At 44.0% G+C, this 17883-nt stretch overlaps 1 protein-coding gene across 1 annotated transcript in view; it reads left to right on the forward strand.

Annotated features, from left to right (window-relative positions):
• Positions 1-17883, forward strand: part of C8a (complement C8 alpha chain) — a 55184-nt gene that overhangs the window by 16006 nt on the left and 21295 nt on the right. Inside the window, exons 4-7 of the mRNA XM_057785225.1 lie at positions 784-931; positions 6684-6873; positions 8712-8912; positions 9562-9802. Of these exons, the coding sequence (XP_057641208.1) occupies positions 784-931; positions 6684-6873; positions 8712-8912; positions 9562-9802 (780 nt within the window). The remainder of the gene's footprint in view (positions 1-783; positions 932-6683; positions 6874-8711; positions 8913-9561; positions 9803-17883) is intronic.

The raw sequence follows: 17883 nt of genomic DNA on the forward strand, positions 1-17883 counted from the left end.
AGAAGGCATGTGAAAAAAACATGAGAAGCCAGGAACTTACAGTCTTCCCAGAATCTTTTTATCAGGAGGGCTTTAGAAAGAGACAGGTTGGGTGATGGACCCCCCTAAGGTAAGCCAGAATGAGGTGGGCAACCAGGGTTCAGATTGTGACATTTGGAGGAATGGGAACTGTCTCAGGGTTTCTATCACTGAGAAGAGACACTGTGACCATGGCAACTCTTCTAAAAGAAAACATTTAATTGGTGACTGGCTTACAGTTCAAAGGTTTAATTTATTATCATCATGGCAGAAAGCATGGTGGCACACAGGCAGACACAGTGCTGGAGAAGCTAAGAGTTTTACATCTGGATCCACAGAAAGAGACAGTGAGCCACACTAGGCTGGCTTGAGCTTCTGGGACCTCTAAACCCACCCCCAGTGACACACTTCCTTTAAACAAAGCAACACCTACTCCAGCCAGGCCACACCTCTTAATAGTGCCACTCCCTATGAGCCTATGGGGTCCATTTTCTTTCAAACCACCACAGGAGCCCTTGGCACATACAGAGCAAGAGAGTGGCATGGGCAGGCTGGAATTTTAGAGGGTGATTTGGTGGGTTTGATGTGGAGGTTGGGTTTGAGAGGGAGCTAAGGGACACAGCACAGCTAGAAGGCTAGCAAGGATGAAAGAGGCGGTGCAAACAGAGAGAACAGGACAGATTGGAGGGCAAAGGTAGGGAAGTCTGTGGCAGCAGAGGTGGGGGAATGTGGTCTAGGGAGCATCCTCAGTCTCATCTCCCTTAGGTCGCTGCCTGAAACGCCACCTGGTGTGTAACGGAGACAATGACTGCCTCGATGGCTCTGATGAGGACAACTGTGAGGATGCCATGATCACTGAGGACGACTGCCATCAGTATGAACCAATCCCAGGATCAGAAAGGGCAGCCTTGGGGTAAGCAGCCACCTTGGCTGTTCAAGAGTAGCAAATGATTCCTCTCACATTAGGGACATCAGTTTTGAGGCAGAACAAATCTGTTTTTGGAAGTTCCTCTGAAGGGTACCATAGGCTGAGTTTCTCTGTCCCTCTAACTGCTCCCAAATAACCACACAGAGACTTAGCATTAATTATAAGTGCTCAGCCAATAGCTTAGGCTTATTTTCTTCCAGCTCTTACAACTTAAATTAACCAATTTCTATTAATCTATATGCTGCCCCAAGGCTCGTTTACCTCATCTATGAACTCTCCATGTTGCTTCTTCCATGTCTGGCTTGTGACCCCTCAGACTCTGCCCTTTTGCTTTCCAGCATTCTCTCTGTCCCCCAAAGCCTGCCTAGTTATCAGCCAATTATCTTTTTATTAACAATGGGAGCAACATTTTTCCAGTGTACAGAAGGGTGCCTGTAGCTACAAGTAGCTTTTGTCTCCTAGGGTGGCTTGCATGGTCCTGGTAAGGTGACATCATCCATACTGTCCCTCTGGTCCTTCTCCCCTCTCTACTGTCCCTCACGTCTCAGACCAATTTCTTTCATTTCCAAGGCTACTATCTTCTACGGGAGCTTCCTAGATGTCCCCCAAAGCACCTTTCCCCAGATGGACCTGACGTTTCCAGCAGCCTTGCTCGCTGCACTCTGGACAAGCTAACAGTGTGATTCCGTGCAAAGAAAATGGGCTTCATGGCGAGACAGAAGCGTGAACCTCCACCTTGCCGTTGTTTGATTCGCCTCTCAGACGACAGCTTTTTTTGCTGAGCTGAACTCAGGCTCAGTTCTAATTTCTCTTCACTGTACACCTTATGTCTAGGCTCAATTCCCCAAACGCCTCACACTCAGTCCTTCTGCACGTTAATCAATTGCATTTCTTCTTTCTGCGGTATCTTTGTCTATAGCCTGACCTGACTGACTTCTTGTCTAGAGTTATGGACCAAACAGTGGCCCTCTCCGATTATGTCAGAACCCCAAGCACCTAAAGTGATTACATTTGTAGACAGGGATTCGAGGGAGTAATTAAGGTTGAATGAGGTCAGAGGGGTGGAACCCTAATTCAAAACAACTAGCATCCATAGAAAAAGATGAAGAGGTACACCAATCTATTTCCACCACTTTACAGACAAGAATCTACCTGAGGATGTGAAAAGGGCAGGTGTCTGTATGCCATAAAAAAAGTCTCACTGGAAACCAACCTCAAGGAAAACCTTGATTTTGTATATAGAACTAAAGAAGAGATTGAGTTCTGATGTTTAAGGTACCAACCTGATATTTTTAAGGCACCCAAGTATCCTATGGGTATGACTTCTAGGAAATCTAGGCAGTGTCCCTCACCTGCTCTTGTCTGTACCGGCTTGCCTTAGCCCCTCCTGCAGTTCACAGAACATTCTATCCTGCTATGCCAGCATGCAACCATCAGGGATGAAGACACCTATCAGGGTGTCCACCAGGTGAGGCACAGAACTAGCCATCTCAGCTGCCCCAGGCCCCAGGACAAGGGCTAGCTTATGGCAATGGTCTGGTGTTGCCATTCTTCTGCTTATTCGGTCTTTGCCTTTGGCCTTGTCCTTTTCTTTGGATATCAGCTCCTTGAGGGCAGGAATTGCTTAAGACCCAAGCTCTCAACATCCTCTGTTCTGTCAGAGTATGTCCCGCTTTCCCTTCTCACCGACTCTAGGCTCCACTGAAGTACATTGATATGAACGGCTGCCTCTTTGCAGATAAGGAATTGTGTGAGGTAGTCATTGTCATAAGTGACTCAGGGACACTGTGAACTGTCTGTTAGGCAGCTCTCATTTATAATCCTTAGCTGTTCTGAGATCACACTAGACTCACTCACCAGACTGTTTGGATCCTGTAGTTACTGCATGTAGACTCGCACACACAGCACCAAACAATGCGCTTTTCTTGAAACCAGTTGTACTTTTTCATTAGGATGGCCATAACAAAATCCCCTGACCTGGGTAGCTGAATTAACCAATGTATTTTGCCATGGCTCTAGAAACTAGACACTGAGACGAAGAGGTCAGTCAGGTTTCTTCTAGGGTTTTTTCCTGGGCTTACAGGTGGCTACCATCTTCTGGGTTTTCACTGAGTCTCATACACATCTCTGTCCTAACTTTAATTTTATTCTCTGAGATAAGGCTTAACTGTACTCTTTAAAGTTTTTTTTTAAACTTTGTATATTTTTATTTTATGTGCATTGATGTTTTGCCTGCATGTATGTCTGTGTAAGGATATCAGATCCCCTGGAACTGGAGTTACAGACAATTGTGAGCTGCCAGGTGGGTGCTGGGAATTGAACTCGGGTCCTCTGGAAGAGAAGCCAGTGCTCTTAACTGCTGAGCCAGCTCTCCAACTCTACTTAATTGCTGGGGTCACACTTGAGATACTTAGAAAGCCAACCTATAAGCATTTGGAAGCAAATTTAGAGGCCACCACACAACCAAAGGGGATTCTTGTTGGTTGAGAAAGTATCTGTGGTGAACAGAGTGGTGGAATGCTGAGGTGTTGAGCTGAAAAAGACTCCAACAGAGAAAAACATTGCAGACTACCTCTCTGTTCTTCTGCGATCAGATCAGGAGCAGTTGTGACACACTTCCTGAATAGCCTGTTTCTCTTACACTGAATACAGAAACTAGCTGAACCATGCTATCTATACCAAGCGTTGATATTTTGACATAACTCTGCACTTTTCAAGGTCTTGGAAACTTTTCTTGATATTTTAATCCTAATTTTAGCATTTCCCAAGCTTCAAATTTTTATTTATTGTTAAATATACGATACATACTTGAGGCAAAAATTGTTGTCAACTGTGTCTTCCGGTTCCCTGCTTACATGCTGGCACCTACCCAGTGGCCCCACACCTCAGAGCTGACCTTGTTAAGACTTTCAGATTAACACAACATACTATCTGGAAAACAAACCTCCATGCAGGTAGTATGTATGTAAATATGATCATGACATATATCTGCTATATACTTTTTGGTTTTAGGTAAAAATGTTCTCCACGCAACAATTTTGATCATGTTTCCATCCCTTCCCCCACTCACCCAAGAAGCCCTCACTTTGTCCCCATCCATCTTTATGTTCTCTCTCTTTCAAAAACAAGAAACACATTGCGATTCTTTTTTGTTTCTGTTGTTTTGCACTTTTAAAGCTGAATGCCATTTGATGATTTTCCTCTTCATACACATATTCTCTATCTCACTTTAAAAAAGAAACAGGGTGTCTTGTAACAAGGGTTAACGATAGTCTGAAGGCAAAATCCTGTTGTCCTCATAGAGCTTTTTTAGAACACAGCTGTCACCTTAAAGTGGCAGAGTTAAGTAGCAGTGGTTAAAGCCTATACCCTGCAAAGTCCAACAAATTTACTATCTGAACCCTTATGTAAAATGTTTGCAGACTCTTTTGCAATGTAATTATAGAAGATTTTGATTATCTCTCACCGGAAGACAGCTAGATCCCTTCTCATTGTGTTAGCCACTTTTCTCATATTTGCAACCAAATTACCTTCAAGAAGCAACATAGGGGAGAAACCATTAATTTTGGCTCTTGGTTTGAGGGTACAGTCCATCATGGGGGAGGCACGGCAGTGCGAATGTCTTACAGATGTGATGGCTACGCCATGAGGCTGCTTGCTCACTTCTTGATGGATTAGGAAAAAGAAGGGGAGCTATAAACCCCAAGACACACTTCCCCTAGTGAGGCCCCCACATAAAACAGCACCTTTAGCTGGGGACTAAGTGTTCAAACATGAGTCTGCAGAGCTCATTTCCCATCCAAATTGTAATTCCCATCCTCACTCTTACAAACAGCGCTGCAATGAATAAACATCCTTGCCAGTGTGTCCTTTGTGCTCACGGGTAGATTTCCAATAGAGTACAATTCTTTTTTACTTCCACTGGGACTTTCCCAAATGTAGTATACTTAATGGTCATTTTTGAGACACCTTGTAGCTCTGGGATTTTGTTTGGTGCATTTCAGAGGCTGCCCTTTTAAATTTCAGACAGAAACATGTTCAGTGCATAGGCAGATAGAAACTGGAGGCTGGCGATAGAGGCTTGGGACCTGGTCTTCAGTGTCAAAAACAACTGGGAGAAGAGAAAATCCACCGTGACTAAGCAAATTATTTCATTTTTTTGAGCTTCAACATTTGCAATGTTGTCATGAGGTCTAAAATTAATGCGTGTTAAATGACTAGTTTAATATGTATTCAATTCATCATAGCTGTTATTACATCACTTCTACTAATAAGGAAGAGGTGGAGAAAGGAAGTAGAGAGAGACAGGCACATACAGAGGACTTCTAAGCCATGGCTCCGGAATACGCATTTATTCTTTGAGATAGGTTATAGTCACGGCCTATCTTTTGTTCCTTTTTTGCCTTTGTACCTGTCCCAGAGTGTATAAACAGTCATAGGAGTGCCATGCCAAAGGTTAAGTACTGGCTGCCAGGAACCTAGTGATGGGGGGAGGACGGGGGACCTGGATATTTAGAGCATTCAAAGAAGACCATATGGAGGAAGCAACTCTTGCTACATAAGAGTTTGGGAGGCAGAACGAAGCAATACTTTCATTATTTGTTGCGTTAGAGACTTTTACATCCAGTCTTAGAACATTCAATCCTCGCTAAAGTCTATGCTACAGCGACAAAGTCACAGCTACAGGAAGTAGCAGAGCTGGAAATTACTCAGGGCTCTTTTGGATGCTCACACTGTGCCCATTTGCCATCCCAGGCTTCCCCAAAGACAATGGCTTTTCTGAGGATTAGAACCTTCCACATATATGATTATGCAAATTCTCCTTTTAGTAGCAGAACCCTTTTCTGAAATAATGCGCCAGCAGCAGTAGAAGCGTCTATCACAGTCACTTTTCCGTGGCTGGGATTAAAATACCATGGCCAAGGCAACTTACAGAACCAAGTATCCAGGGTTAGAGTCACTATCACTCATGGCAGGGGGCATGGCAGCAGGCAGGCAGGCATGGTGCTGGAACGGTAGCCCAAGGCTTACATCTCACCCACAAGCAAGATGAAGAGACAGCCAGCTGGGAATGGCATGGGGTTCTCAACCCTCAAATTCCACCCTCAGGGACACACCTCCTCCAACACGAGGTCACACCTCTTAATAGTTCCCAAAGCAGTTTAACACACTGAGGACCAAGCATTCAAACACAGGAGCCTATGGGGGGGGGCATTCTTATTCACACCATGACAGAGTCTATACAGCATGATCTGTGCCAAGCCCGTCTATGACACCTTTACCGTGTGTTAATGCACATCTAACTCTAGGAGGGTGATACTATTCTAACAAGTGACTAAAGTGGGCCAGAGAGATGGGACGATTAGCCTGAGTTCACACAGCTATCTGTGGTACTAACTTCACTGGCTTCTGTGCTTGAATTCTTAATACCCATGCATGTTTTCCCCTAACCTACCAGCTACTTAGAACCGCCTCCTGAGGACGCTGGTCCAGATGCTCTGGTTAGCGGCAACCTGGGGGGCCTGGCCCAGTCCACCCAGTCTTTCAGTATTGTCTACTTTTCCTTTGTGCACTCAAGGTACTTGAAGGAACCCCAGGGTGCCATCAAACCCACTCGGCAAAATCAGTTCTTCACCTACCAGCTACCACACATTCTAGAGGATGACGGGTAACATTTTCTTTGCCTTTGCAAAGATTTTCCCAAGACGTTGGGTTTTTTTTTTTTTTTCCAACTTAGGTACAATATCCTGACTCAGGAAGAAGCCCTGAGTGTGTACGATGCCAGGTATTATGGAGGCCAGTGTGAGACTGTGTATAATGGCGAGTGGAGAAAGCTCCAGTATGACCCCGTCTGTGAGCGCCTCTACTATGGGGATGATGAGAAATACTTTCGGAAACCCTACAACTTCCTTAAGTACCACTTTGAAGTGAGTCTGGTGGAGATGGTGTAGGGTGGGATGGGGGGAGCAACCTGGGGAGACGGCTAGCTTGGTAGGCTTTTGTTGTCGGTAGGGATTGCTGGTGACTGAAGGCATCTTCATGTCTGCTGTCCTTGTATGTTCAGTGTTGAGGGTGGCAAGAGGTGAGTATGTAGGAGAGCCATGGAATAAACACAGCCTACCTCCTGTTCAGTCTTGGCTCCATTCTCAAACCAGTGAAACAAATCTGGGCCTCCTTCTCAGGTCCTATCCCATGATGTGGCTCTGTTAAACTCCAACTACAAAAGACTGTGAACCATTGACCTTCCATTTCTCCCTGGGACACTCCCAATATGTAAGGGGGAGAAGGACACAAATGTGTCAACTTCTGATCCCTATGCCCCACGCTTCACCAAATGTGTCTTATGGCTGTTGTTTTCATGTTCCTTTCTAAATATGATTTTGCTTTTAAAAAATGTTCTTTTCAAAAAGGCTTTCACACTGTGGGTGGTCCATGTGGCTCTCCATGTTTAAAGGCCCATGGTTTCCCGGTCACTCCAAGCATCACAAGATCACAGTTAAGATTCAGAGGTAGTTCAAGGCAATCCGTTTCCTTACCTTCAACCTTGGGAGGGGCTGTCCACACTGCCGACCACACCGAAAGCTTGCTGTGTATGACCAGAGCTTCCGTGTAAGTTCTACCACTTAATGCTTCATAGCAAGAACATAAGATTCACAGTGTCCCTTTTAGATAATAGAAGGAAAACACAAAGGAATATAGAGTCAGTCCCAAAGCTGTTCTGCGAAAGTTGAGAGAGACAAGATTCTCAAGAGATATGTCCAAACTAAGACCAGGTTATGAATCACTTATACATATACACTGTATATATAGACTAATGTACATTAGGTCTGTAAACGTCTACAGAGGCAGATGGAATGAGCAATTATCTAGACACACCCTCCCCACTCCCAAGCCACTTAAGAAAAAAAGTATTCATAGGAAAGGCTGGAAACCATGTGGGACCTGTTTTTAAGACATTCGCTTTCCCAGTTCTGTGGGCACTTCTTTGGGGTATCAGGCTTCTGAGAAGTCAAGCTGAATGACACCGATAATGCCATCATCCTAATTTCAAGGAAGATCTAGGGTGTGTGTGGCAGGCAAAATAAGATAGTCTAGATGTAGTCACAAGACTCTGAAGTCTTTACGGCTATGTATCTATCTGAACATCACAGACTCACTCTGAAGATGGCACCATTACAAAACATGCCTTCAGGGTCACAGACTCTGAAAGGTGTACTTCTATTGTTCTAATACAGGATAAGACACTGCCCTTGCTTAAATCAGCTGGGAAATGCAACTTTGTTGAGTTCAGGGAAAGAAGAAATAGCTGAACATTTGTGGGTAGTAGTAAATCTCACTTACAGGGATTATTATCCTCCCCCTGCCCTTCTTGACCCCTTTCTACCCAGGTCAGTGACCAGACATGGCATTCAACAACCCTCCACAGTACAAACAAGCAGCCCCCCTTTATAGATGATGAACAACCCCTCACCCTCAAGAAAATCTACGCTTTGAATATAATTAACATTTTAACATAATTATCTGCATGCAGGAACAAGCAAGTGTATAAGCAGTGTGTACATAAATATCTTAGAAATTCCACTTGACACCAAAAAACATTGCTGGGTTTTCTTGATTTGAGTGGGCGTCAATCCGATGCATGGATCAACTTCTGAAAGGCCTCCCACCAACCTGGTACTTCAGATAGCTTGCAAAGTGAAGATCCTGAGGGCACATAGAAGCTGAGAATCACGCACGAAACTAACATCCCATTTTCTCCTTTCAGGGCCTGGCAGATACTTTAATCTCCTCCGAGTTTTATGATGATTCCAATGAGCTCTTTGCCAAAATAAAAAATAGTGAGACACTGTCAGGTGGCATAACTTTCGGCATAGGCCCACCAAAAGTTCCCGTGATGCTGGCGCTGAATGTATCCGGGTCCCATACATCTTCACTCCTTAACCAGTTAAGCAAGTATAATGAAAAGGTATTGAAACATAAAGTCGGTGTCTCTCGGTATTCTATAATCCACACTGAACACGTATTATGTTAATTGCATTAAAAAGTACAGTAGTAATTGAACCTTAATTTGCCTGTGTAATTGGAAATGTCTGATCAGTGGTGATCATGTCTGTTTTTTTTTTTTTATGCCTTTGCACACAGACTCATCCTCACAAATGGAACAGAGCTGCACTATAAGACCGGAATGCCTATCATCCTGCCCCTCCCCCAGTCTTAGCATGGTTACCTAGAACATACAGGAAACCACATAGAGTGGCTGGATTAAAGAACACCAGCCCAGCCCTCTAAATTTGACACACAAGGTTTCTAAAACAAGACTGATTTTTTTCCAAATAGATAAGAAGGCTTGTGAGCTCATCTGTCTACCAGGCATTTGCCACTCATACCTAAGCTATGTTAGAGTTACTGTGAACATGCCCTGGGTGGGGCAAAGAACAGAGGGGAATGCATGGGCGAAGTCTTTCATACATTGGTATCCAATATGTGCTTGTGAAATCAAACAAAACTGAATTACATGTGCTGCTGACTGCACTTTCTTCAGCCCTAAATGCTGACCTTTTGGACTCCTCTCTCCCATGTCTTGTCCTTTTGTCTCATTCGGATGCTACTGGAAGAGATTCAGCTTTATGAGAGTGTCTACGAAGGTACAGACGGCACATTTTAAGATGAGGAGACACAATATTGTGCCGGATGAAGGGATGCTGCAGTCGCTTCTGGAGCTCCCAGAGCAGTTCAACTACGGAATGTACGCCAAGTTCATCAATGACTACGGCACCCACTACATCACCTCTGGAACCATGGGTGGCGTTTATGAATACATCCTGGTGCTTGACAAGGAGAAAATGGCAGCTGCTCGTAAGTTGATCCAGAACTCCACACCCAGTGGGCGGCACACACTAGGGGACGTGCGTCTTGGTTTCATTTGTTGTAGCTGGGATACAATACCCCACCAAGAACAACTCAGGAGAGAAGGGATTTATCTCATAGTTCCAGGTTACAGTTGATTATTGTAGAGAATGACTGTGGCTGGAACTTGAGACAACCGGTCAAATTGCATCCATAGTCAAGAAGCAGAGAAAAATGAATGCAGCATGCTTACACACATTCAGATTCACTCCCAGGTCTTGCCCAGGGAATAGTCCACCTACAGTGGGTAGGTCCTTCCTCCTCAATTAAAATTTAGTCATGATAATTCCTTATTTTAATTTTATTTGTCTAGACAACCCTTTTTTTAAAAAATCATTTTTGGATTTTCTAGACAGGGTTTCTCTGTTTAACAGTCCTAGTTGTCTTGGAACTCAATTTGTAGACCAGGTTGGCCTGGAACTCACAGAGATCTGACTGCCTCTGCCTCCCAAGTGCTGGGATTAAAGGTGGCATCACCACGCCTGGCTTAGACAAACTTTTATGGAGACCTCACCAGCAATTCTAGACTGTGGCAAGTTGGCAGTTAAAACCAAGCAGTACAGCATCATTACAGTGTCTTTACTGATTCTGACCCAAAACTCTCATTTCTGCGGAGGTGAGATTCATTAGACTGACCAGCTAATAAACACCGCAGGGAGGGTTGGAACTCAGGATTGGCCTGGTCCCTTAAACTATGTTCTTCCTATAACCTCACAGTTACCCTTTCACAAATAAAAAATTTTGAGAATTTTGTTATTTAAAATGTAAAAACATGTTTGACTACAGAGTTTTTCATAAGGAATCTCTCTGTAATTAGTCAGTGAAACCTAAATTCATCCCAACTCCTCCTTCTCAGTCCGTCTCTTCCACCTTCTCACTCCATCCCCACCCTTCTGTGGTAGGCTGGATTTTTATCTTTTACTCATGATGCCAGTTTCTAGATGGTCTCCAGGGTCAGGCTCAGCCCATCCAAACCCTTCTCAGCCATTGCTATTCAATAGATAATACTTCACACACCCAGTAACTTTAGTTCCCTATTTAATGTCCTGAAAGATGAAGGATGATGTTTAAACCTCTTTGTATGACATCAACAATCTTCATGATCTCATTTAAGCCATACAGACAGCGGTTCTCAATGTGAGCTCAAAACCAGCTACATCACACCATCCAATAACTCACTGGTGCATTCTTGAACCCTTACCCCAAACCTAACTGAAGGAAACTCGACTGGAGTGGAAATTTAGAAGTCTGTTTTCGCATGCTTCCTGCATTGATTCTGGTACCTTCTAGAGAGAACCACCGACTTAACCCATGAGGGATCACAGATGGAAAGATCCATCCCTATTTAAAATCCAAATTCAAAGGCCCATTTTTAAGATGTCAGGCTGTCCACTCTTCTTTCTTCCTCAACTGGCTCTTATAAATGACACACAGCACACTGTAGTATTGAAATAACTTTCCAACCATTAGTATTTCATGCCCACTAGATAGTAACATTGTTGAAAACAAATACCACACTGCATACTTTTCTCTCTCTTTTCTGCCTCAGCACAGGCCCAAGACAAAGTGGATATGCAAAGCAAGAGAGGAAGTGTTAACTCAGACTCTTGGCTAGCTCATTTTGAAGTCTGCTCAGTGATGTAGGTGCTGTATTGTTCTTGGTGATAGTGTAAGCTATGCTTCTGAACATTACTGCGCTCATGCATGAGCTATAATGGTGCCACCACCCGTTTTTCTAGACGTGGGTTGCAATGCAGTAACAGGTCTACATTTTTTGAAAAATATCAGTAACCAAGGATAGAACATAAAACAGCCTAGTACCAGAGGTAGGTAGGTCATTGCTTTGGGAGACCTTTTCCAGTTAGCTAGCTAAAGACACACACACACACACACACACACACACACAAATATATATATGTGCTGTCATAATAAAATACAAAATAAACAGCATAAGACCACTGTAAAAAGAGCTTCAACGTCTACTCAAATAAGTCCTTTTTCAAGTCATTCCCCAACAAGCGAGGGAGGAAGGAAAGGCTCAACATTATTGAGCACCTAATAAATTCCTAGCATAACTGCTTAGATTCTCATTTAACTTTGTGACAAGGCTTAAGAGGACGGTGTTGTACAAATGTTAGACACAAGAACACTGAGGCTCCTCTGGGAGGTGTATTGCTTTGCCCAAGGCTATAGGGAATCTGACCTCAGAGTCTTGGACCTGCGGTGTTTCTCTCGTGGTTTGGGCTCCTATCTTTACTGTTGGATTACTAATGAGTTGCCTGGGGTAGCTGGTGCCCCCTCCTCTTTAAAATAATGTAGGGCAGAGATGGGCTTCCAAAGTGGTTAATATTCAAAAGGAGCCCACCGACAAATTGTCCCGGGATAATTACCTCAGCTCTGTTTATAGAAAACCATATGTCGATAATAGCACAATTTGCTATTTGTGAAGGGCTGATTTTCTATAAATCCAAAAAGTTAGTGTTGCTTTTCTATAAATATGGAAATGTGCTAATCATCACCTCATCTGCTGGAGACCGCTAATAAATCAGAATGTCATTTACATATTAACCTACAAAGAACAAAAACATCTCTACCTTCTTTCCTTTTGACAAACAGCAGCGCGCACGCCCTTTGTCCTATCTGATGTCTGGCTGGTTTGCTGTTGCGTCCCTCCGCCGATTCCCTTTCTTTCTGGGTATATGTCCTTTTTCTCCATCTCTGCTTTTCTTTGTCCCTGCCCTTTCCACCTTCTTGATCTCTGTGACATTAATTTATATTCTCTTAAGTGCAGTTTCTATTAGACGTCCTAGGTGGTCCACACGCACGTCTCACATGGCTGACCTCGGTATGGGAAGATTTCAAAAAATTTACTGGTTTGCACTGGGGACGCTTTTGTCCTTGAGTTTGCTTCAGATCCTCTCTGGGTTTGCCTCAGAGGATGCGCAAGGTTGTTTTTCTTCTAATATGTCCTTTAGATCAAATGTTTTCTTCCTAAGACAGCATGGCACCATGCATTTAAAAAAATCAAGAGGAGACTATACTTTGGGGAGGAAATGTGAGACTCCAGCGTGATCCTAAATCTTCCTTACGCACTGCACCTGACCACGCTCTACCCTCTGCAGGGATCATTATGGCTGTGGCCTAGGATTTGTGTATCTGGATATATTTTTTTTCATTCCTTCTTTGGCACTCACCGTTCGTCCTCAGGCTGGGATTTAACAGGGAGTGAGGAGCATGTTCTCCATTTAGGCCTGTCTGAGATGTCATCAACTTGCAGTTTCCCCGGGGTGCATGACATTCTTCAGCGATCCTGTTCCGATGGTTTCTATACGCTTTCTCTCTCCTCTACATCAATTAGTTCTCTCTTGTTCTGTGAGGCTAATCCCTCTACTGCTTCCTTCCTAGACAAACATCAGCTCAGCTCTGTAGGCCTTGGAAGGGCTCCCTCCCACTCAGAGGCCTGCCTCTGCCATTTCCTCGCAGTATTTGTTGGTTTATACCCTCTCTCGCAGAGCCGGATTTTCTGTGTTTGTGTTGCGTACCAGGTGAAAGAAACCAATTGGAAGGATTTGTATAAATTCTGAATCCTTCTCCTTCCTAGTGAGGCCTGTTGGCTTTCTTCCAAAGTCTGTGTGGCCATCTCACCTCCCGACTCAGTTGCCATCCATCTTGTGCAAACTGCTAGAGCCCTTAGCTGCCTCTTGCAGGAGTGTGATGGGTTATCGTCACTGTGCTATGGAATTCTATGGAGCAGGCCAACTTTAACCCAGGCTCTTCTTATTGGCTGTCCCTCTGTCTCAGCTGTCTCTCCCTCTGAGGTTTTTCACAGCAGTGTGCCTATCATTCAGACCTCCATTTCAAAGCCAGCATTTCAGTGAGGCCTAGTTTAACCAGGGAGGCAAGTCTCTTTTTATATGGCTCTATCTTAAATTTAGGAAACCCCTGTTTCCTCCCTCGCTGAGCTGACTTGTCCCAGTCAGCCTCTCTGCTGCTGTGATAAATTCCGTGACCAAAAGGAACTTGGGAAGAAAGGACTTGCTTAAAGATTACAGCTTCACATCACAGTCATTCACTGAGGGAAGCCAAGGCAGGAAGTGAAGCAGACACATGAGGAATACTGCTTACTGGCTTTCTCCTCTTGGGTTTTTCAGCTACCCCTCTTATGTAGCCCAGGGATAGCATTGCCCACAGTGGGATGGGCTGTCCATCCTAATAGCGATTAAGACACACTAATCTTATGTAGGTAAGTCCTACACACTACCATATGGATATATTTATTTGTTTATAATCCTCCCCCTTTTCTGAAATATGAGTATAGTTATGTACTTCTGCTTTGTCCTTTCCTGCAGATGTATTTCTCAGCTCAGTGCCTCAACCACCAATAAGTAGCATTGAATCCACCCATCAACGATTGATCTATCTATCTATCTATCTATCTATCTATCTATCTATCTATCTATCTATCTATCTATCCATCCATCCATCCATCCATCCATCCATCCATCCATCCATCCATCCATCCATCTACCTAATCTTTCCCAGTACAGACTGGTATGTCTACTGAGATCTTCCCATATCAAGGTCATTCATGTCTCACATGGATGTCTAATAGAAACTGCACTTAATAGAATGAATGTTCAATTCACAGAGCTCAAAGATAGGATACCGACAAAATTGTGAATCGTGATAAGGGCCGTGTGCAAGATAACATTAACAGGTATTAGAATCAGAGAACAATGGCACATATTGGAGGATGCTCACTTAGCTTTGGGGATCCTGAGATGTCTCTCTGAGGAGGTAAAATCCAAGCCATGCTAATAAGTAAAGGCTGCTGAAGATTATCTGGTTATCTTGGGCAGAGTGGGCAACTTTGAGAAAAACCCTGCAAGTAGGAGTATACGGGGCTTGAGAAGGAAAGAAAGCATTTGTGTTTGAAGCCTTCGGGCAATGGGAAGGCTATCAGAAAAGGACTAAGGTTTTCAGGAGTGTGGACTGGAAAGGTAGCTAAGGTGCAGAGTGCATACTGCTCTTGTCAAAACCTGAGTTCAATAACTTCTGCCCAAGAGGAATCTGACATCAGTGGCTTCTGCGTGTTTCTGTACTCATTCATTCACACTCTTACATAGACAGACACACACACACACACACACACACACACACATATATACATATATATAATGAAAAACCAATTAAAAACACCTTAAAAAGCAGTATAGAAAGGCCCCCAAAGTCTCAGCTGACCATAGTAAGAAGGATGGAGCCTATCTGCAATGCCATGGCTGGTCAGCTGGGTGCAGGATGGTCTAGCCCATGTAGCTATAGATTGTTTGGCTGCTATGTAACCACAGAAAAGGAGTGAGGGTGGACTCAGGCAGAACCCTTGGAGGCTCTTGCTGGGGTCCTGATAAGAGATAAAGAACTGAGGTGGAAGAACATGACAGATCCGGGGCCTGTGTTGGTACATCTTGATTGCATGAAGACACGCTTAGGACATTAGTCTTTGACGGTGTTGCCAGAAGCAGCCACAACTTGCCCACTCACCTTGTGTGATTCTCGTCTGAATTCAGACATCAACTCCCAGACTTCCCAGAACAGACAGGTTGGAAGCAAAGGGGAATTAAATGTCACCAGCTCAGGCAACTTCATATGAGTTTGGTCATTTACCGATGGTCCTGAGGAAAGAGAGGCATTTCCTTAGTTCTAGCTAGTGAAAAAGACTCAAGGTATTCTGGGTTAAAATACACATTTACCCTTTCATGCCAGTAATCTTTATTAGGACTCCCAGCTTGGGAGGACCTCTGGCCTCCTTTCTCTGTCTTCCCATACATCATTGGTTACCTGTCCTGAATTCATAATCTATCTCTACCTCCCCTGGCTGTTCACTTTTTCCATTGATGAGGCCACTTTCTGTTCTCTCTGTCAATCTCTCCAGTGAAACAGACACCTAGACGGGGAAAGGATCATGGGTGGATGGAGATCCCATAAATGACTCGGGAAATGAGGTGGCTGTGGTCTGCTTTAGACCTTTATTTTTAGCTAATGTAGACAGGACTCTGGGACATTTGTTTCAGTCTTGGTGACCTTGGTCCCTCAAATGCAGCTTAAAGTAGAGTGTTTCTCATCAAAGAGCTTAAGGTTTGTAAGAGAAACTCTATATGTAGTAGGAAGTTTAATATACCAAAGACTTCCCATACCGACGGTTCTGTGGGTTTGGGGTGTATTAAGAAGGTTTTGCAGAGGCTGGAGAGATGGCTCAGAGTTTAAGAGCGCTGGCTGCTCTTCCAGAAGTCCTAAGGTCCCAGCAGCCACACAGTGGCTCACAACTGTCTTTAATAAGATCTGGTGCACTCTTCTGGCATGCAGGCATATACACAATAAATAAATCTTAAAAAAATTATAAATAGAATGCTTTGCAAGGATCCTAAAAAATGATTGCTCTTGCTGCATTGTTGAGATTCAGGAAGCAAGTAGAGGCTTCTGCCCTCTGTGGCCCCATCAAAGCCAACATGCTGCCTGGTGACATGGAATCTCTTCCTGGGGCTCCGTTGCTTCTCACCCACAGTCTGCTGCTTGCAAGCGCAACGTCACTTCTCTGAACTTCTGAAATATTATCTGAATGTTATCCTGACTTTAAAAGGCTATTGTGTAGCTGAGTGTGGTGGTGCATGCACTTGGGAGGCTGAGACAAGAGGTTTGCATGGTTTGGGCTCCGTGAAGAGATTCTGTCCCAGAAATATGGGAGTGAGGGTGGCCAGTATGAGAATTAACCAATGCAACAGTTACAAAAACCCCACGAGAAGTAAAGGGCCATCCAAACGGTAGTTACTATTGTGGACGGTGGTTTCAAGTGGGCTCAGTCAGGTACTAAAGGCATTCAGATTTAGAAATAGGTCATAGCAAAGAATCTAAACGTTAAAGCCAAAAAACCCAGGTGGGGAGTCTCGGTTTTAGATGAGTGACCAGCGTACTGAATTTCTCTGCACCTTAGCTTCAGAGCGAGCCTACGTGGAGATTAATAGTAAAGGTTTATTCAAGAATTATTTCATGTACTTAGTAACACAGTAAACATTCAACAGATATTTTCCCCTTGACTGCACGATATTAATATGATTATTTAATCGAGCAGTTAAAATCATGGGACCAGTTACTTATTAATTGCACAACTCTGGGTAGATTGCTTAATCATTTGAAATCCAAATTCACCTGAAAACTGGATGTACCATCCAGTCCCTCATGGCTAAGAGAAGTAAGTGAACTTATTTGCAGAGAGCCTTGAGTGTAGTGCCTAGACTACTGGTAAACCGTCAGGAAGCTTCCGTTGTTGAAGTCAGTTCTGGAAGGTAGCTCTGCCAACCACACTACACTAGCAACTTCCCAATTGAAGTCAGTTCTGAATCAGACTGCAGGTCATGGTTGTCTCCACTGTTTATTAGTCATGGGCCCCACAGACAAATCAGTTCATGTCTTTGTACCTTAGTTTCCTTTTCTTCCGAAGGAGACAGTGGCAGAGCACACTTCATAGATTTCTTTTAAACAGAAAACAAAACGATCTATGTGACTGCCTGGCCCCAAGCCTGACATATGGAAACTCAGAAGCGTTACCTATTTTTGTGCTATGGAATCGTTTTATCTGGGTCTAGCTTTTGGTTCTTTGACAGAACACTTGATGAGGTCACATACAGGAGATCGAGTTAGGACCCATGGCTCTGAAGGTCAGGCAGTCTAAACACCTGGCATAGGTTATGCCTCACTCTGCAGCACCACTTGGCAGAACAACGGAAAGGCAAACAGCCACTCGTAAGAGACAGAACCCAGCTTTAGCAAGAATGAACTCATTCACAGGGGTATGGTATTAATCCATGCTGATGGCACAGTCACTTAGGAAAGCCCCTCCCCTCCCCTCTCCCAACACTGTGACACTGAGGAAAGAATTACAATATGCTAGTACTCGGGGATGAGCGATATTCAGAGCACGGCAGTGCCCGTATTACTGTGTGCTATTATCGCCAGCCTTCCAATTTCTGAAGGTA

This window comes from Chionomys nivalis, chromosome 11, assembly GCF_950005125.1.
Source record: "Chionomys nivalis chromosome 11, mChiNiv1.1, whole genome shotgun sequence".
In the NCBI taxonomy this organism is placed as follows: Eukaryota; Metazoa; Chordata; class Mammalia; order Rodentia; family Cricetidae; genus Chionomys; species Chionomys nivalis.